Genomic DNA, 22,098 nt, shown 5'->3' with positions numbered 1-22,098 from the left:
ACAGCCGTTGCACACTTTTTTGCGTAATCTCTAATGGACACCTCCTATTTTCCTTCAACGATTTTGCAAATTTTGCTGTCCAAATTTGACTAGGATGCACCTGTTTTTTTGCCGCGTCCGAGTAAGTCTTTCAGTGTGTTATGCATACCGAATCGTTTGATAGCATTTGGGACAACAAAAACCCAAACACATTCAATTTTTGCTAATTTTCTTAGCGATGATCATTTTTCATTGCAGTGCCTGGTCACAATCGATTTTCGCTTCTTCCCCGTAAACCCTCGCATTGTTCCACTTGAGGAAAAACTTTAACTTTCAATGAAGGTTATCGTTTGTTTACAACGTTAGCAACACATAGACACATAGCAGTTGTCAAAATAAGGCATAGTCTTTTTAATACACAGCCTCAAAGGTGTACTCATAATTAACGATACGGTCCTTACAAACAGTAGCTTTTTGAACTATTTGTAAGAACATAATCTCAGGCCCTATTTGGGACAACCAGTAGTGTTCTGAAACCGGTTCCTGGTGTCCCACCATAAGCGGTCAAATGATAAACCTATACATGCGAAAAATCGTGGTTTTTAAACAACCTAATGAATAGCTAGCAATGGAATAGCCTCAGATCATCTTTGGGACAACCGGTAGTGCTCCGAAACCAGCTCCAGGTGTTCCGCCAGAAGTGGCCAAATCTTAACGTGATCTGTTGCACGGATAACAAGAGAATATACTCAGACCACATTTGAAACAACCGATAGTTTTCCGGATTCGGTTCCGGGTGTCCCACCTAAAGTGGCCAAATACAAAACTGAACCAAACCCATGCATGCGACGCATCAAATCGTGGCTTGTTTGATAACCTGAGGAACGGTTAGCAAGAAAATGGGATCTTACCACATTAGAGACTACCAAAAGTGATTCAAAATCAGCGTTGGGTGCTTCAGTACTACCAGTACCAGTACTACATAAAGTGAACTAAATCAATGCAAGCAATAAATATGTGGAAGAGAACAAAATCTTGACAAAAATAAAGCCACATACATACAGACGTCTCACTCTACTCTCTACCCATCGTTCTTGTTCTCAACGGATGATTCAAATATTAATAAGTTCCCAAATTGAGCCCTTATGGCGCAAGCATAGTTTTTCTCCTGTTTGACGTTAACTCTCTACCGTCATCTAGCCAGCGAATTGCGAAACGCAACCTGATTAGCATTTCGCGATAATATTTTCTTGACGATTAATATAATCGCAATTAATTCGAAGTAATTTGTCTGTTTGTGATGTCATGATCTCATCTGATTTTTTCGGCTTTTCTTGCAAGTGTTGGTCATTTAGTGGTTTTCAAATAAATTGTTTGGTATATTCAAGTCATGCTTTTTCCAACACACTAAGCCCAATAACTAGAATAATTTTCAAGATATGTTGCCATATGATGTTTCCCGCTTCCGCCACAAATCAAAACCAAGTTGAGCGCCCGATCTACTTCCCCGCAACCTGTCCCATTCCTGAGAAGCAGTGACACGCGAAAGACGAGTCGAAGATTGACGTTTTCCGAAATTGCCTGGGAAGTTTTCAGGTTTCCACAGCTCTCGAAACCACAACCATCAAATTGTGTCAGAAGAGAGCGGCAATCTGCGCTAGAGGGCCACCAAGAAGCATTTCCTCCCACATCAAACATTTGTTTACGTACGGTACGAATCGGGGACCCCGAACAACCGCGATCTCGGAAATACACATCAGTTCTTCAATCATCGGCGTCAAACGACCATTGCATCGCAACTGCATCGAAGATATTTGCACATGGAAATTGAATTCACTTGCACTTGTGGCCGGTTATTGGGTGCGCTAATGGCAGATGGAAAACTAGAACCTCATCATGGAGTGGAGTGCAACGATCTTCTCCTAAGGGGATCCATTAGGCGAGGGACGATGACGATGACGATGGCGACGAGTGTCTCGTTGTTGCGCGTTGTCGCTAAATATAGTCGACGCGCGCGTTGCAAACGGCAAAGGGAAAAGTGAATCAACCGTTCTCCCTCAAGATTTATCGCTTTTGACTGAGTGACGTCGAGGTGTCCCCTTGTTTTGGAGGAGGAAATATCGTTTGCTTGCATGCTTAGGCTTATAGAGAGTTTATGAAGAATGTTCTGGGGGATTAGAGGAAGAATGGTTTTCCGAAGAAGCTGATAAGTCGTTTATGGCACGCACGAATTAATATTTTCAAATAACAATTCATTGGAATGATGTTTGGTACAGCCCATTGCCCATTGAAAATTTAACTTACTAATGTTGTGTGCAACCAATGCATTGGTTGCACACAACTTTAGTAAGTTAAATTTTCGTTTAATCTTATTAAGTGGACAACGGACAATGCTCAAATTCTATGGATTTAAACCATTTCGTAGAGGTTCCCTTAGTTTCTAAGGTTTCATAGCATTTCAAATAAGATTTCGGGATATTTCTTAAGGATTCCAGAGGGATGTACTCTGAAAGAAAATAAATGAAAAGCCATTGAAGTCATTTTCATTTTCAAGTGGGGTTCAAGTGTCACCCATTTTTGTAAAATGCATCATAAGACATTTCTCTAAACAACCACAGTTTTGAAAACTTGAACAATAATTTGAAGTTTTTCTATTACGATAAATTTGCAATAGATATGTATCGAACGTTCTGTGCGAAAAATAGATCTAGTTTTGCAGTGCATGGTAAAATCAGAGCTGATAACTCAAAATTTCAAAGTCCCAGCACCCCTATGTTGGTACGCTCCAAGGAAATCACTTCATTATTGTGCCTAATTAAGTATTATTCCGGGATAACCCCTACATGCATTTGTATTTAACGAAATTTTTCGGTAATTATCACAAAATTACATTTTAACTGGAATTGCTTGTATGAATTTTGCGAGAATTTTCCTTAAAATGTCTTAAAAATTCTCCTGGATTACCTACAGCAACACTGCCAGAAATTCTTTTGATGAAAATTTGAGGATTTATCAAAAAAAAAAAAAAAAAAAATCTGATATGTTTTCAGAGTTTTTTTTTAGTAAATATTCCTCTAAAGATTCCTCATAGTACCCCTTCACAATTCATTCCTGTCTGCAAGGATTCCTCCAGAGATTCTTTCAGGAATTCCCCTATGAATTTTCCTGAGAACTTTCTCAGGAGTTTCTTAAGAAACTTATCAAAAGATTAATCTTGAAACTGATACACGGGTTTCCTCAGGCATTTCTTACAGAATTCCTTCTGTTTTTTCTTAAGGGAATCGCGATTAAGTTCTTCCAACATTTCTAAAGGAATTCTTCCATAAATATTGTTGGAATATTTGCAAGAGTTTTTCTTTGAGATTTCTTCAAAAAATCATCTAGATTTTTTCCCTGCTGAAATTCTTCTAGAAATTACTCTACGTTTTTTTTTCAGGAATGTCTCGAAAGGTTTTTTTTTTGCAAACACGCAACATGCAATTTGTTCATTCTTTCAAGATTCTTTCAGAAATTCCTCCCACGTTTTCTTTTAAAAATTCAGAAATTTTTCCAGAAACTTTTTCAGAAATTGTTTTTTTTTTCGTTTCTCCAGAGGATTTCTTCATTACTGTATTTATACTTTATTAATTCAGCATTTTTTTCGTAGATGTATTTGTACCTTTGTAGAAATTTCTTCAGGTAATAGTTTAGGGCAGTGCTGCTATTGGTCGTGACCACCCAATGACGATAAACAAGTAGGCCTTTTCATCGTCACAAAATGAAACGAGCACTCGCGCACTTGGTCATGTCATTTCGTAACAATCAAGCATCATGACGAAAACTTCCATATTGTTTTAAATTAAAATTTTCACCTGTTCCAAGCAAATTTAGGCCAGTCGTTGTATTAGATACATAGAAAGGACATATATTCATGATTTAAAGGATTCAAACACAAGCAAAATCTATCGATGTGCTAGTAATTGCCATGTTCACAACCACGTCATGCTCCGTCATGCCCGAAAAATGAGCGAATATTGTTAGACTCTCTGGCCATCGTCTCCTGATTCGGCGACATTGAGAGGCACTCCTGTAAAAATCACGCGACGACTCGTGTTGACACTGACGCTTTCCAAGCCTGGTTTAGGGATTTTTTCCCATTAGAAATTGCATAAAAAAATTCTGAAAATTGCTTCAGAAAATCCTCCACGGATTTTCTAAGGAATTTCTTCGAAATTTCCACCAATCCCTTCGTCTGCGATTTCTGCTAAGAGTTTTTAAAATCTTTCTTCAGAAATTCCTCTACGGATTCTTCGAGGAATCTCTCCAGAAGTCTCTCAATTTTTTTGCTTGGAATTAATTGAAGAGTTCGTCCATAAGTTTGTCATGAGGTGTTTCTTCGAATATTCTGCTAGGTATTATCCTAGGCATTCATCTAGTAATTGCTCCAGAGATAACTTTTGAAATGGCTCCTGGAATTTTTGTCCAAGGATTCTAAAAAAATATCTTCTAAGAGTTTTCAAAAGAGTATCCAGAAGTGTTTCAGGGGATTTCAAGTGACACTCCTCCAGGGATTTCTTAAAAAGTCATGAATGATTTCTTTAGTATTTTTTTGCGCAATTTCTGGAATAACTTGTAAAAACCCCCTGGTGAAGTATCTCAACAATTTCTGGAGGAATCTCTAAACACATTCCATGAGTAAAAAAGAAAATCGCGTACTGTTCCTTTGACGACATTCCATGAGATTTTTCTGATGGAACGACAAAATCAATTATAAAACATCTTTGTTCTGTATAAATGATTGAAGCAATATCTCAAGGAACTCCTGGAAAACCCTTGGGAAGAATTTCCGAAGAATGTTTGAAAAACTTCATGGGATATCTTTTGAAGAATTCTCGAATACTTTTCAAATAGACGTATCTCCATAGGAATCCCATACATTATACGTCCTTTTGAAAAAGTATTCGAGAAATCCTTTGTTAAAATTCCTGACGTAATGTTTCGTCCAGCGGTTGACTAGGCCCCACGTTTTGTATTATTCCTCCGGGGACAGGGCGACGAAGGAACGAACTACCTTTAGACTAATCACGTTTTGTTGCGTACCATAGATAAGCACTAATTCTGAAGAAGTGTCTGGTGATGGAAATATCTCCTCGAAGGAATTTCGGAATGAATCCCAGTAGGAATTTTCGAAACAAACCCTGGAAGAATTTCTGAACAAATTGTCAGTTGAATTCCTGTAGAAATATTAGGATGTTCTTTTGAAAGAATCTTTGGAGGAATATCCGAATAAATCCCAGAAGATATTCCTGGAGAAGTTTTTCGGAAAACTCTTGGAGGTACTGAAAAAAATGAGAAATTCATAAATTAATTCCTAAAGGAATCCTTTAATTTAATTTTTGTTAGATTTTCTAAAAGTATTCATTGATAGATCCGTGGAAGAATTTAAAAGTAGTAATGCAAGAATCTCTGGAGAATTCCTGTAGGATTTTCTGCAAGAAATGTCTGTACACGAACATGTGGGATTTTTTATGGTATCCCTGAACAGTTTCTGAACACATCTCTGGTGCACTTCCCAAAGAAATATATGAACGGATTACTGAAGGAATATCTGGAAAACTTTCTGAAGCAACCACTGGAAGAGTTTATTAAACAATCTTACATTTCCATTGAATTCCCAGTAGAATCTCGCGAAGCAATTTCGTATGAGTTATTTAACGAATCCCAAGTATAATTTCCAAAGCAATCCCTGATGGATTTTTAGAAGGAACCCATAGAAATCTACCCAATATAATTGTTGGAGCAATTAATAAGGGAATATCAGAAAAAATCTCTTTAGAAATTTCTTGTAAAATCCTTGAAAGAATTTCTGAAAAAAAAAATCGCTGAATATGTTACTGTAAGAAACCTTTGGTAGATTCAAGACCGAAAACATGGATTAATTTCTGAAGGAATCCATGGATTAATTTCGGAAGAAATCAATGAAAGATTTTTTTTTTTTGGACTTGGAATCATTGGACAAACTTATGGAGGAATCTTCAGGGAAATTTCTTAAAGAGTCCTTGGAAGGATTTCTCTAGGGATTTGAGACTTACTGAGGCTTACCGATTGCTCAATAGGCTCAGCGGCTGGACCAAGACTCCCGGATCAACTAGCTCAGTAGCATGAGACCCCTCGAACTGTGTCTTAGGGTCGGCATGCTACTGGGTAATTCGGAGTGGTACGCGGATCAAGGTGTGTGGAAACTATGGAATTACTTTGGCTATTGAAGAGTGTGTGTGTGTTTGGAGAAAAAGGCAAATTTATTAGAAAAAAAAACTACTGTGTTGGCTATGGCAATTAGTGGTTCTTCAGGGTTGTCGGGTACGTACCGGTGATGTGCTGGCGAGCGCTCGCTGATGGCTGCTGACTGCAATGGCGGCTGACGGTGTCGGTCATTATTGTTCTCTGCCGACTGGAATGGTGGATCTGGCGGTCTGGATTGGCAAGTGGGATGGCGTGTCCACTGCTATGGGGCCACTTTCGTGACCTGGGCTCGGCTACGGCGTCTTCCTTCTTTGGCACGATCGACGGGCCACGGACGAGACCGTATTGGCCACGTCGAGAAGGGTCCTCTTCTGCGTTTAGGACTTACAGTCCGATGAACTCTCACAAGGCCGGTTGTGGTGACCAGAGAGTCAGGTCTTTTACGTTTAGGCGTAGACCGGTAAACCGATCTAGACCGAATCGTGTGGATAGTGAGGTGGTGCTTCAGTGACGGTACCAAAAGGTAGGTCAAAAGGGTCCTGAAGTGTAATGCAATCAGAAATTAGGCACTTCATCACCAAGGCCGATAATTATGGCAATACCTGAATGAACGCAGGCTGTAGTTCGAACTCCACGGTTCACAGAAATACTGCACTGTTCAATGCCACTTTTTAAAAGAAAACTCACTTTCGTCTGTCTCACACGAACGCCGGATTAGAATTGATCATGGCGATCAGCTCAAGCCTTAAAATGCCCTCCAGTCCATCTTTCCTTCTGCTCCTCAATCCTTTCTTCCTCTTTCATATCCTTGGTAGCAACCTACCACCCATTATGTTCTCCATTTGCCTACATTTGCTACCACTGTTAAGATTTCGTCCGCCACCCATTTTGACTACAGTTGATTCAAAATACAATTAACATTTAGATCACAACACTCTACCAAGCTAATACAAATTACAATTTCTCTTTTTAACTAACAAAACCTACTATTAAAACCAAACACTAATCAAACAAACACAACAGTTTCCTTAACAAAATGCACAAAATTTTAAAATAAATCTAGGGATCTTGTAGCTAAACGGTTACAGATTTCTGAAAGATTTTCTGTGGAGTCTGTGGAAGATTATCTACTGAAATCCAAGGAGAAATTGCTAGAGAAACATTTGACTTTCTCAAAGAATCGCTAAAACCATTTCTGAAGGAATCCGTGGATGATTTTCTCGTATGGATTCCCGAAAAAAAATCTATGGAAGATTTTTCAAGGAAACCCATGTAAGCTTTTCTATGGTATTTTTTGAAGAAATTCGTGAAAGATCCTCTGACGAGAATTCCGAATGAAAGTCTGAGGGGATCCGTAGAAGATGTTCTAAAGAACTCTCAAAAAATATCTGTGGAAGGAAAACTTTCTGAAAGGAATTTCTGGAGGATTTTCCAAAGGAATCCATGGAGCAATATCGGAAGGAATCCAGTCCAGGGAAAGTTTCATATAAGAGTTTCCAAACTAATTTCTGGGGTTATTCTTAGGGAAAACTTTGGAGAAAATTCTAAAGGAAACTAAAAATTTTGAAAGAAATCTCCGAAGGCTTATATTTACGAGGGCGCTTATTTTGGGAGCTTTTTTTTTTGACCTCAAGAGCTGGTTACTCAGTGAGTAATTTGGAGTAACCACATCATACAGACAAATCAAGAAAAAAAAGATCAAGCCTTCCTAGTCTTCTTTACGAGTTTTGGGCAGTTTAAACATTATATTAAGCGAAACAGGTTAGATTTTCTATTCATATAAACCAAAGAAATTATGCAATTCTGAAACTGTTATTCAGTATTTCATTGTCCCACATTTGGTGAGGTGCTGAAAACGCAATCGAACCTTGTTGCAAGCGGAGCAATATTGTAAAGCGTGACCCTCATCCAAGAAGCAACAACAATGATTTAATTTTTCCAAGTCATTCAAACGTGACTGCATGAAGAAGCGCACGCATCACTCGCAACAGTTTAGAAGCCTGTGACGTGGTTTGAGCTGGGATCGGCCATTTCAGTCGACATTCATGCAATACACTGACTCTATGTTCTTACTTGCGTCTCACTTCTGCGGTTTCATTTCTTTATGAACTATCACAGTTTTACTCAAAAAAGCAATGCTTCGTCTATCATTACCCATTATTAGAAACCCAATTGAACAAGTTCAATACTTGGGTTAAAGTGCTCACTCTGCTCAGTCATCTAATCATCTCCTGAGGGTATCTGATGTGATTACCGGTATGGACCCGGTAAAAGAATGCAAAATTTGTCAATGGACAAAGAAATATCTTAGTTGTAGCTGCGAATGTGCTCATTTAATACTTGTGTTTCTGAGAACAGATTCTGTCCCAGTTGAGTTGTTTCGTTTAGAATGAAGAAGAATGGCTTAGGATACATACATAGATGTGTAACGAGAGTTACAACACATTGAGTAATCTTTACATCTCGGTTAGAGTGTCCATCCCGGGGCATCCCGGGACAAGAATTCCCGGGATTTGAGTGATTTCGGGATTCCCCGAATCCCGGGATATCATTTCAGAAATCCCGACAATCCCGGGAATCCCGGGATGAAGACAATTTGTAGATAAAACTGCCAAATATCAAGGCAAAAACTTTATCTGGCCATTTTCACTTTCGAAATATGAGCGGTTTTCTCACACAACACCATCGGGCTTTGGACACTAGGTCATATTTAAAAAAAAAATCAATCATTAATGGTAAAGTTGATATCATGTTATGCATTTCATTCATCTTTTTCTATTTATTGGTTTATTCAGTAGCAGCAAGAACAAACTGGACATAGCCCACATGCCATATTACATTGTAATTTTGGAAATCTGAGACCAAACTTTTACTATATTATGTAAATAATTTGAATTTTTCAGACGAGAATTAATGAATCTCAATAACAAGTACAAAAGTTTTAAAATTATGGAAAACCGCAATTGCAAAAAGAGTCCAACCTTTTGTATTGAAATATTCGGAAACTAAGAGTTCAAAAGGTACTCTAAAGTTATATTGAAGTGAGATTTTTACGATACATATCAACAATGCAAACATCTTCCGTTGCGATATAATACAGATTATGATAATTATTTCTCTTAAACTATTAGATATCGGTAGAAAATTACTTTCAATAAATTAACTACTAAATAGTTGAAAACAGACTGTTCTTGGCGAACATAACGTTGATACTTTTATATGTATTTCGTTATTGACATTTGTACATCAAGTAGTAGTGCAGTACATTGTATAGACATTTTATAACACTTCTTGTGATGGATACAGAAATAACCATAACTTAAAAAATAAATATTTCAACTGCACAAAAGCTAAACAAATCAATTTTCTGGGTTTTATTGAGATTTAAAAAAATCCCGGGATCCCGGAATTTCCCGGGTTTGGCTATGTATTTTGTCCCGAATCCCGGGACACGAAAATTGGCCGGGAAATGGACACTCTAATCTCGGTTGAAACTACAATAACTCTTCAGCAATTAGTGATGAAAACATCGGCTAGGCTTCCCGTTTGGCCAGTGATTATAATCTACGTCCTGAGCAGAGAATATGAAAATTCTAGTTAAACAAAAAAAACCTAATCACGTTGTTTGTTTGTTAGGATTATCTGGGAGGTTTTCCGATGTAAGCAGATGGCACTCACCTAGTTGCGGAGGCGGTATGCATCCAACATCACGCTGCAGTATCCAAAGCGACAAGAAGAACACGAATGTTTTGACCAGATCGCGACAGAGGGGGGATTAGAACATTAGAACCGTGTGTGGGTTGATCGGTAAACACAGTGCTCCCCGTGCTGACAAATTACGGGAATTTATGTTGGCATTAATCGATTTATTCCCGTCCCTCGTAGTGAAACCATCTCGCGTCGGGTGCTGCTGTGCTGAAGAAGGAAAACGATGACGAAGGTGGCTAAATTTCAACAGAAAGAACAAGATAAGCGACTGGCGCAATTCGACGGAAAAGTGCGGAATAAAAGTGAGATTTTTATTGTTTTGAGTGGAGGAAGATAATCGAGAGGCTGCTGAAGTGAATTTGAAATACAGGCCGCCCGCCACCAAAGATCGCAACCAAAGATGGATAAAATTAATCGACAACGAATAGGAGAGATCATCGTGATGCTCGGGATATTTCTCACGGTCATCGATGCCGTTAAGGGTAAGTGTGAATGTTTTTTTTTATGACGTATGTGGGTGGGAATGTTCACTAGTGCTTTGTAGAATTTTATTTTAACAGCTCTGTATGGTTATTGCAGTCATCTTTAGAAGTTTAGTATGACGTTTTAAATTACAATAATACAAAACTATATCTGTGGATAAGAGGGTATCCAGTATATATTTTTGTACACTATCGTAACTTGCCCTGTCGAGAATTTCTATGGTGGGTCGCGAAAAAGGACGTCTACTGACCAAAGGGGGTCGCGCATCCAGTTTGGGCACCTATGAACTGTGCAGATCACCCGGAACCCTTACGCAGTTGTGTACACCGTCCATTAATGTCGCTTTGATCAGTCTAGTGAGTTTTCCAGAGAATCAGTTCTCGTTCATGATTTTCCATATCTCTATCATACGCCACCATGAAGTCACTGAACAGGTGGTGCGTTGGGACCTGGTATTCGAAGCTTTCTTGGGTGATTTGCCGTACGGTAAAGATCTAGTCCATTGTCCAGCGAGGCAGCTTGTCATTTCCCACAAAAAAGACGACGGAACATATGATGGAAACCCAGGCGCAGTAGACACGGTACAAACCGATCGACCGGACAATAACACCCGTCCCGGGATTCGTGTGATAGGGCGAAGAAATATACAACGTCGGATGCGTTTTTCAACAAACATCTATTCTCGTCGACGAGGTAGTACGGACTAATTAAAACAATAACAAACATACATAGTTATAATTATCTGCAATTTATGCTTCGTCTCTCACACACTCAGACACTCGTAGTCATCTGTCATCCATCAGAGGTTCCCAACTCCTAGTGCTTCTGTTCATCTTAAGAGTGGCTGCCACTACTCTCGTCTCATCTAATCCAACACTCCTCCTTAGTGCAGTCCACTCGACCTTACCAATCGTGTTGTCAAAAGTCGTCCACTCCTCCTGGTTCAAAGCGTTATACGTCCTCACTGCTTCAAGTAATACAAGCCGTCGATCTTTTCGCCTACAGCAACTACGATACCACCATCCAATATGCGACAATCCTTCGGTCCAAACTGAACGTAATAGCCTTCATCGGTCATCCGGCTCACAGATAACACATTTGTGGATAACTCAGGGACGTACAGCAGTTCTTTCACTTTGATGTCGACAATTTCACCTTCAAGTCCACGACCGATGATTCGCCCAGTTCCACTTCCTTTAGCCTTTACTGTTCTTCCATCTGCTACGGATACCTTTTCAGCACACGGATTCCACCATCCTAAGCTCACTGTCGACCTGGTCATATGCTTTGAGCAGCCTGTATCCACGATCCATTTTTCCTCACCCGATGCACATCCACCGGTAATTGCCGTAAAACACACTCCACGATTACTTTTGTCATAAACTGGTTCCTGATGTTGCACTGCCTTCGAATTTTCTTGTCGCTTCATCGCTTCAGTTTCCTTTTCCTTCAGCATAACAGGGCAATACCACTGAATATGACATTTCTGCCCACAGTAGTAACACACACGGACCTTTCTCTGCTCTTCTATTAGCATCGTAGACTTCATTACTTGCTCTGGAACCTTCTCCTGAATCATCCGCGCTTCACGCCTTCTTCTCCATTCATGCATAAGCTTCCCCTTCACGTATTCCAACTTCAGGTCATCCTCTGGGCGCCCTTCAAGGGCGGTGACAAGCGGGTTATACGTTTCCGGCAGACTCGACAACAGAATTGCTACCACTAGATGTTCTTTCAAACCTTCACCCATCCTGGCCAAACGATGAACTAGCTCCGAAGCCTCCACCAGATGGTCGGACATGTTTCCTTCTTCATTCAACCGCATCGAACAAAGCCGTCGTAGAACGTGGATCTTGTTTGACAAAGACCCTCGCTCGTGATAGCCCTTCAGTTTCTCCCACATCTCATTGGCAGTAGCGGCGTCCATGATGTGGGTCAACTGGCTGTCTTCCAGAGCAAGTCCAATCATTGCTCGAGCCTTCTCATCCTTTCTCGTCCATGCTGAAGTAATCTCCGCAGTTGCCGGTTTTGGATCTTTCACCGTTGACCACAAATCCTCTCGCATTAACATCAGCTCCATCCTGAACCGCCAGGTTGCCCAGCTGGAATCACTTAATCTGTCAAACGCTATCTTCGCCTCAGTCATTTTTCAAACTTTTCAATGCTCACAAACAGTCTCAAACAAAACACCTTTTTGGACCACTGTGTCTTTCTAATGTCCCGGTTTGTCTAACAAAAGTCTCACGTGAGCCTAACGTTTCTTGCTGGGTGTGTTTTCAACACTTCTAGTCCGAACAATGTCTATTATACACAGCCGTACTACCCGCAGCGCAATGGCTGCTGCTGCTCCTCCTCGAACAAAACTCCTTCACAACTGTTCGTAATTAACACGTCAACTGCGCTTCAGCCCACCGGGGGAATTATATCACATCGATTCAATTCATTAGATCGTTCATAGAACGAACAACAGTATCTTCGATCAGACACTTTCACTTCACAATTTCTTCGCGCAATCTGAGCCCATTACCTGATGGAAACCCAGGCGCAGTAGACACGGTACAAACCGATCGACCGGACAATAACACCCGTCCCGGGATTCGTGTGATAGGGCGAAGAAATATACAAGGTCGGATGCGTTTTTCAACAAACATCTATTCTCGTCGACGAGGTAGTACGGACTAATGAAAACAATAACAAACATACATGTAGTTATAATTATCTGCAATTTATGCTTCGTCTCTCACACACTCAGACACTCGTAGTCATCTGTCATCCATCAGAGGTTCCCAACTCCTAGTGCTTCTGTTCATCTTAAGAGTGGCTGCCACTACTCTCGTCTCATCTACTCCAACAAGATAATCCCGAAGTGTTCACATACTCCAAGTTGTCGCCTTTTCTGCAGATGGCGCAAAAGACCCATTCAGCCCGTGTAGCTGCCGGCTTAGAATAGCACTACGGACCACCTGTTCCGGTGGTAAAAGTCCACCAAACAGGTAACACCAATCCAAGGTGTCAGGCGACCCGTGCTGAGGGATGATTGGTTGAGGGGGTTTAAAAGATGCTCGATCATTAACGGAGCCCGTAGCGTGGGTAGATCGCCTTTTTGGGTTGCGTTGCGGTGATAGATCTACCAAACCGAAATCTAGTGTCGTCCTATTTTTCAATTTTGGAATATGTGTTCTGGTTATTCAAGGAAATATAGTATTTAGTCCTTACTACTGGTGTTTTCCAGGAGACTTCCAGATTTTAAATAAAACTGAGTTTACCAACTTTACTTTGCATATAGTTAAAAACCTCACTATCTGAGGCTGAACTCAATGCAAAAGAAATCAAATTGGGTTAGGGATCCATGTATGTACTAACTCTTCGAAGACTGGAAAGTACGAGTACGTAAGGAACATACTAGAATCCTTATTACTGAACACATGTTTCGTTATTGGAATGACATTGCTGCTAATGTTAAAACCCGGGTCCTAAACTTCCTACTGGGGAGAATTTAGCAGTAAAACAAGGGTGATGCTAGGTTTCCGATGCATGGCCAATATCAGTACTCTTGTTTTGTTTTCTAAGAAAACAACTGTACCAAAAACTGTATCAAAATCGATACTTTATTGCCCCTCAATGGTAATTGAGTAATGCGACATGCACTACACTAAAGATACGTGTAATATCACAATAGATCTAAAAACTAATCGCAGTGACAAACCCGAACAGGAATAAAAAAAAAGACCCATCCCCTCCACCACTCCTTCGGTAGTTGTTCGGTGCGGAAACCACGCAAGACCACGGTGGGGAAGAATGGGGGGGGGGTTCTAAAATTCAGGAAAAAAGACCACGTGGTTTATGGACAGCCCCTAAGATATTTTTTCATGAATCCCTCCAGGGATTTCTACATGGGTTCTTCGAGAGATTCTTTTGACATTTGTTAAGGGATACCTGCCGATGTTCTTCCAGGAATTCCTCCAGGTATTCTTTCAAGATTTTCTACAGATATAACACCAGGTATTCTTTCAAGAACGCTAGCGCCGGGATAGAGCGAGCAAAAACACGAGGAGCCAAAGCCGTAGCCCGTCAGCGCTATTCGGCTCTCGAGAATGAAGTGAAAAGCTCATGTAGACGGGACACTCCCTCGCCGACAAAGGCGAGAAAGCCGCAACCATCGGAGATATCCATCTCCTCTACGATGTTTCACGTCGCCTTAGTGGGACTATGATTAATGCTACAATGTCCGTGAAAGACACGTCTGGACAGCTACTGACCAACCCGGCTGACCAGTTAAAACGCTGGTACGAGCACTTTGGAAACCTTTTTCAAGTGTCACCCACGCCATCAACACCTCAGAATGATCCGCCAAGGGTTCGACACATTACCCGTGTGAACACCGAAGCTCCATCAGTGCAGGAGATAGAAACAGCCATCCGTAGCATGAAATCGAACAGGGCCCCAGGGATCGATCGTATATTTGCTGAGATGCTTAAAGCTCACCCTGTAGTATCCGCACAATAACTGCATCAATTATCTATAGCATATGGAAAACCGCGACATGTCCGGCCGACTGGATGCAAGGCGTCTTAGTGAAGGAACCTAAAGAGGATGACCTGACTGTATATGCGATAACTGGCGGGGCATCATGTTACACTGTATCGTTCTCAAAGTCCTCTGCAAAGTGATACTTAACCGGATACAGAAGCTGGTTGACGCAAGGAGGATTCTGCGCCGGACCTGTGTGGACCATATTGTCACGCTCCTTATTACGCTGGAGCAAATCAATGAATTCCAAGAGTCTCTCTAGCTGGTGTTCATTGATTACGAGAAAGTTATCGACCGTCTCAATCACGGAAACATGTGGGAAGCCCTCAGGTGCAAGGGTCTCCCTGAGAAATGAGGCATCGGCCTCATTGAAGCACAGTTCAGGGCATTTTCGTGCAGAGTACTGCACAACGGTGTTTTGTCCGATCCCATCCGGGTCGTTGCTGGAGTGAGGCAAGGATGTATGATGTATACTATCACCGCTACTAAATAAAAAAGATAAAACGTCGCCAAAATCACTTAGGCCAATAAGTCTTACGTCTATTTTTTTGAAATTGATGGAGAAACTTATAGATGAGTATATTAAATCAGTAATACTTCAAGATAAACCATTAAATAGAGCGCAATTTGCCTATCAAACTGGAAAATCAACAATATCGGCTCTTCACTCGTTAGTAACTAAAATAGAAAAAACATTTGACAGTAAGGAATTATTATTGGCAACCTTTCTAGATGTCGAAGGCGCGTTTGACAACGCTAGCTTTGCATAGATGAAAAGAGCCATGAGGAAACGTAATTTTTCAAGAAGTTTAACCGATTGGATAGAGCAAATGCTGTCAAAGAGGGAAATATCAGCATATTTAGGAGATTCAGTTGTGAAGGTAACAGCTATAAAAGACTGTCCTCAAGGGGGAGTAATATCTCCCCTCCTCTGGTCCCTGATTGTTGATGATCTTCTAACAAAACTACAGCATCAAGGTTTTGAAGTTGTTGGATTTGCGGATGACATTGTTGTCATTGTCCGTGGGAAATTTGATAATACAGTAAGGACCCGATTTTGTCAGCCCCTGGTAGCATTTTGGGCTGACAAAATCGGGTACCTGACAAAATCGGGACATTTTTTAAAATCATTTTTTATTCATGAAAAATTGTTCTGAGCACGTCAGAGACGGAGATAGGTGTGGAGGGTCTGCTTTGGGTTCGTTCAAATATTACGTAACGAAAATGGGGGTGGGGGGGTTTTCAGCGCTTTGTTACGCTTCATACAAAATTTTAAAATTTCTCTTTCAAAAATAGTTACGCGGTGGAGGGATAGCGGATAGGGTCTAAAATTGCCAAATTTTGCGTATCGTAGTATTTGAACGAACCTTTTGTGGTAAAAAAATCGAAAGTGTGTTAAGGGCACAGGAAAAAATGGTATTTGGCAAAGTTAACATTTAGTGCTTTTTTACAGCAGAACTATTGAATCTTTTATTTATTTTTCTTATTGTCATAACATCCCTACTGGAACACAGCCTTCTCCTAGCTTTGTGGTCCACAGAAGACAGTTGACACTGGTTAGCGCAGTTTAAATCATAACATCTAACTTTAGCTGTCAACGAATGCAAATGAACCAACATCTGATTGACAAGTATAGACACTCATACTGTTCTAATTGGCTACGTTTCCGCTGCCTTTTCACTTTAATTTCCAGAGCCTTATCTCTAAAGAATCTCTAGAGAAATCTTTGAAGAAATGTTCGGGGAATTTTTTTAGAAAAACTACCCGAGGATATACGGAACGTAACCCTCAAGACATTCCCGAAGGGGTCCCGTAAGTAGTTTCTGCAAAAACCTTTACAGGAGCTCCGGATAAATCTCTTAAGTAATTTCTGAAAGAATCCTTACTGCAATCTAAGTAGAAACCTGTAGAGGTATTTCTTTAGCATTTTCTGAAAAATTATTGAAAGAATCCCTATTGCTATCTTTGAAGAAATCTCCTTGATAAATCCATGGAGGAATTCCTGGAAAAAAATACTGGGGAAATATCTGGAGCAGTTTAAGGAGAAACCATAGCACAAATTAATTGTTAAATTCTTGCATGAATTCCAGAAGAGTTTCCAACAAAATTTTCTGAAGGGATTTCAGAAGCAATACCAAGGCATTTTCGTAAAGAAATACCAAGAGGTAACCCTGGAAAAATCTGAAGCGGGACCCCGGGAAATCCATAGAGGATGCTCAATTGGGAAATCTAACAGAGGAATCATAGTGATATCTCTAGACAGAGCCGGATTTAAGGGAGGGCCAGGGGGGCCAGGGCCCCGGGCCCCCACATTTCAGGGGCCCCCACAAAATCTCACTTCACGAATAAAAATGTGAACAAGTGAAACAAGAAAGAAAAAGTAGTGCAAAAAATTTATCTTTAATGTGTTTTTTATCATAAGAACTTCAAATTACTGTCAATTGGCAAGGCATATAATATATTATGGCATGTAATTTTTTATGTTGAAAATACTACTGCTTCATATTCAATTACTTATGAAATTAAAAAAAAAATCTCCAAAACTTTTTTTTAATCAGGAAGTCTTGTGAAATTGCTAAAAAGTAAATCCTGTAGAAAATCGCTGCATGAATTCTGAAAAAAAAAATCAATAACTCTGTAGAATTGAGAATCAAAAAGATAGTGCTGAATAGATCTGTAAAATTTGAGAAGAATTTTTTTCAATTTTCCACGGTGCTCTTAAAAAGTATGCTAAAAAGGCCTCAATTTTTCCAAGAAAGTTAAAGGAATTTTCTAAAGAGTTCTTGGAAGAATTGCAATAATTTCTTTTAAAATTTAGTGCACTTTTTGGAATTCCAGGGTTTAATTTTACAAAGCAACTTACGGGCCAATTTATGACGTAGTTAGGGGGCAAGGCCCCATGGAAATCAATGTCATTTGAATAAAATCGATGCAGGTCATCAAAATCAGACACATTTACGTGAAAACTAGAACATTTAGCTTAGAAATCTTACTATTTAAATAAAATTTCAGAACTGCTGAAACAGTTTTAAAGTTTGATTTATTTCGGCCCGATTTTTCTTAGAGAAGATAGGTAATGATTGAGTTCTTGACAAATTTTTTTTCTGGATGAAGGGTGTAAATTAGTTTGAGAAAATTCTAAAACTTTCGCATTTTTTTGTGAAATTCATATGCGATCTCCGTCAAAAATTTTCTAGAAATTTGACGGGAAATGGTAAAAAAAATAAATCATAAATTTAATCGGAAACTTATCAAAGATGTCCGAAAAAAAACTTCAATAGTTTGTATTAGAGTTTACATTGCTACATGAAGTTTTGCCAGAAGAATGTTGTCAAAAATTCTTCTGGGAGGTCGGCAGGAATTCCATTAGCTCCGGAGCTTATGCTCCGAACTTCAACGAAGAAGTCATGATAGTCTAGCAGCCAATTCTTCGAAAACTGCTCCAAGGATTTCGCTACAAATTATATTTGGTGCTTGTGCTACAATTTATAATCGAAATTTTCGAAGACTTCCGCTTTAAAGTTAACTGGAGACCTCGTCAAATATTCTGACTAAATTTGTTTAATGATGATGATGCCACGAACACACTCGCGAAAAGCGCGTTTTACTTTTCATAATTTCGAGAACGATATGTACTAAAAATTCAAAACTCTCCTAGATTTAAATTCTTCTTTAACGAGATCAGCACTTTTTTTTAAGAACTTTTAATATTTTTTTCTAGATTAGTGAGCAAAAATAAATTCTCTAAAACAAGGGGCCCCCACAACACTGTGGCCCCGGGCCCCCACATTTGTAAATCCGGCCCTGTCTCTAGAGGAATTCTTGTATGAGTAATTACTGAAGGCATTAATAGAGGAACATTTTACGAAATTCTTAGAAGGAATTCCCTGAAGGAATCCTAAGAGGAATTCTTAAAAAAAATCCCTAGGAAAATCGCTAGATATATTCATCAGAAGGTTGGCTCCAGGGGCACGTTCTCTTCCATTTGGGAAATTTGTGCCTTCCGTAGATTTATCCATGGACTAAAGCACGCAGTTATGCATATAGGAATGTTTGCAGAAGTATCTACAGAATTCTCTTAATACATCACTAGAGGAGTTCCTGTAGAAATTACTGAATAAAGTCCTACAGGAATACCAGCAAGAATTTCTGAAGGAATCTAAGGAGTTCGTCAACGTGGGGTATCATAAGAAGAATGCATTAACAATTCTTAGTGAAATGTCTGAAAAGGCTCTTATAGAAATTTCCAGAAAATTTCTTGGAGGAACAGATATGTACACTACCCGTCATAAGTACGGACTCACAAAAAGTATTGCAACAATATTGCATCACCCTGACTCACCTCGATATCTTAAAAACCAGAACATCTACACAAATGCCGGCTTCAGGAAAGTTGTTGCTTTTGGTTTTCTGAATAACTTTCCTGAAGACAGCATCCTTGTAAGTCCTCAGGTTTTGGAAATATCGAGGTGAGTCAGGGTGATGCAATATTGTTGCAATACTTTTTGTGAGTCCGTACTTATGACGGGTTGTGTATATAGAAATGCCAGCAGAATGCCTTGAAAGAATCGCTAGGAAAATCCCTGGATAAATCCACTGAGCAACGTCATAAGGAATTATTGGAGAAATCCTTGGAGAAACGCCTGGATACATCGCTGTAGGAGTTCATGTAGAAAATTTTTGAAAAAGAAAGCTATCAAAATATTAGCAAAACTTTTGGAGGAATCCTAGCAGGAGTTCCAGAATAAGTCTCAAGGAATGTTTCTGGAGAAATCACAGAAGGAATGCCTGAGAAAATCTTAAAGAGACAAACTTTAATGAATCGTTATAAAAGTCCCGGAAGAATTCCTTCAAAAATTTCTGACGGAATTCTTGGAGAAATACCAGCAAAAAATCTTACAAGAAACCACGCAAAAGTTCTTGAAGAAATCGCAGCAAGAATTTTTGAGGATATCCCATCTCGAATTCCTTAAGGGTTTCTAATGAGTACAATTCTCACAGCAATTGACAGTTGCATAAATCATGTTGCTTACTAAAGTGAATTCTGATCTATGCAACTATCCCCTCCTTACTAAAAATTCCTTGAGAATCGCGCGCGTTTCGCTTTCGGTAAGTCGATTTTTTTTCTTTTCCTGCCTTCGGATTTGTATATAGTGTGATAGCGAGAGGTCCGGCGTTCTTCAGTGTGCGATGGCTCAGCAGCTCGAGAGCCAGAATCGCGCGCGTTTCGATTTCGGTGCTTCGATTTTTTTTTCCGCCTTCGGATTCATAGTTTGACAGCGGGACGAGAGATCTAGTGATTTTCAGTGGCTCAGCAGCTCGAGAGCCAGTGGCACACACAGAAAACCAGTTGAATAGGATTATCCGGTGAGTTCGTTCTTTTTTATTTTCTTTTATGTGCATTCTGTTTTCATTATTGTATAACTTCAATATTTTAGCGCAGGTGATAACTTGCATCTAGTTAGTTTAATGAGTGTATGTTTACTTTTGAAACAGTTTTCATAGAATTTATATAGTTCGTCACTCGTAGGTTTTTTTGTTGTTTTGGATGAGTAAACATATAGCATTCACCCGACGAGGGTGATCGATTGTTTGCTTCCCGTGTGAAGCGATCAAGAGTTAGTCAGTTTTTTATGTTGTGTTACGTCTTTTGTAGCAACACTGAACGATCACCTGACGTGGGTGATCAGTTGTTTGCTTCTCATATGAAGTGAACAATAGTGCGTCAGCTTTCATGTTCGGTCGTGTCATTTGCAGTTAAATATTTGGCGGCTAGCTTCCGCGGTTCGATTATAATGAATAGTGTTGCGCATTGCGCGGTTATAAGTGCGACGATGAAGTGCGGAATCTCAAATAAAAGTGCGATTTTGCGTCAGATAGCAATGCAATAAATTATAAGTGACCACCTGACGTGGGTGATCGATTGTTTGCTTTCCGAGTGAAGCGAATAATAGCGTGTTAGATTGCATATTTCGTCGCGTCGTTTGCAGTAAATAATAAGCGACCACCTGATGCGGGTGGTCGATTGTTTGCTTTCCGCGTAAAGCAAACAATAGTGCGGCAACCAGCATGGCACGAGGGTCATATTACTTATCAAAGTGAATCCAGACCCAACGTTACCTTTCCTACTAACAAACATTCCTTCCTGCAGCCTTTGGTGGAGTCGCAGCGGTAAACGCGGCCCTTCACTTAACAAAGGTTGTTACTAATATTCCTTCCCTCTTCCAACCTGACTGCAAGGACGTGGCCGGCGCCGTTATTGTACCGTTAAAGAGAGTTTCTGAAGCGTGCACAGTGAGAATGTTGACCACTCCTAGTCAATTATTCAGTTGATTCATTGTGCAACTAACTGTCATTGGTTCGGGACAATCACGGAATAGCAACCATAGATGTGTGCAGTCAGTCTAAGCTAAGCTAAGCTAAGCTAAGTACAATTCTCACAGCAATTTTTTAAGCTATCCAAACAGGAAACACATGTAAAAAAGGGCGGAACAACCATTGCATGTCTCAACTTCTTCCACCCCGTCTAGGCGTGTTTAAATTTATTTATACAATTTTATCCCGTTATTAGATAGAAGGGAGTCTGCTCTATCTGTTACTGGTCAGAGATTACATGAAAAATGGGCCATGTGCTCAGAAGGAAGAGAGAAGCAAAAATTCGAAACGATTGTTGCGCCCTTTTTAAATGTTAGCCTACCTGAATGAATCCAAACAAGTAAACCTAGAGGAATCTCAGAGATGTCGGAAAGAAGTAAATAGATTGACTTTTAATCACAACAACAGGCAGCGTTTATTGTTTGTTCTGTTCCAGAGGAAATTAAAACGAAAGTCTTTAAGCCCATATAGCCGATGTGGTAAGCGCACGTGCAATCAACAAAACCATGCTGAGGGTGACGAGTTTGATTCCCGGTTAGCTCAGAATCCATTTCATAATCGACATTTCCTTAACTACCTTGTGTATAAAATATCTTCATGACTACCACACGATATATTTACATATGCAAAATAAACATTGGCTGTGGGGGATCTCAGTTGAAAATTGTAAAAGTTCTCATAAAATACTCAACTGAGGAGCAGGCTGTGTCCCAGTTGGAACGTTACGCTAAGAAGAGAGAGAACTGGAATCTTTTAGCAATTTAAAACAATATTGGTTTAAAACATTGGCGAGGGTTGGGT

The 22,098-nt window shown here is 39.9% G+C and overlaps 1 protein-coding gene across 8 annotated transcripts in view; it reads left to right on the top strand.

Annotated features, from left to right (window-relative positions):
- The window catches only part of LOC109417064 (chondroitin sulfate proteoglycan 4), a 57,355-nt gene that overhangs the window by 15,849 nt on the left and 19,408 nt on the right, over window positions 1-22,098 (top strand). For 5 of the 8 annotated variants that reach the window (XM_062850177.1, XM_062850174.1, XM_062850181.1 and 2 more), the window contains exon 2: window positions 10,087-10,391. In XM_062850177.1, coding sequence (XP_062706161.1) covers window positions 10,310-10,391 — 82 coding nt within the window. In that variant the 5' untranslated portion in view covers window positions 10,087-10,309. Of the gene's footprint in view, window positions 1-9,837; window positions 10,009-10,086; window positions 10,392-22,098 lie in introns of all 8 variants that reach the window. The other 3 variants (XM_062850180.1, XM_062850176.1, XM_062850179.1) reach the window with 1 other exon arrangement.

This window comes from Aedes albopictus, chromosome 2, assembly GCF_035046485.1.
Source record: "Aedes albopictus strain Foshan chromosome 2, AalbF5, whole genome shotgun sequence".
NCBI classification, from domain to species: Eukaryota; Metazoa; Arthropoda; class Insecta; order Diptera; family Culicidae; genus Aedes; species Aedes albopictus.
This window is presented reverse-complemented; position numbering and strand designations above follow the sequence as displayed.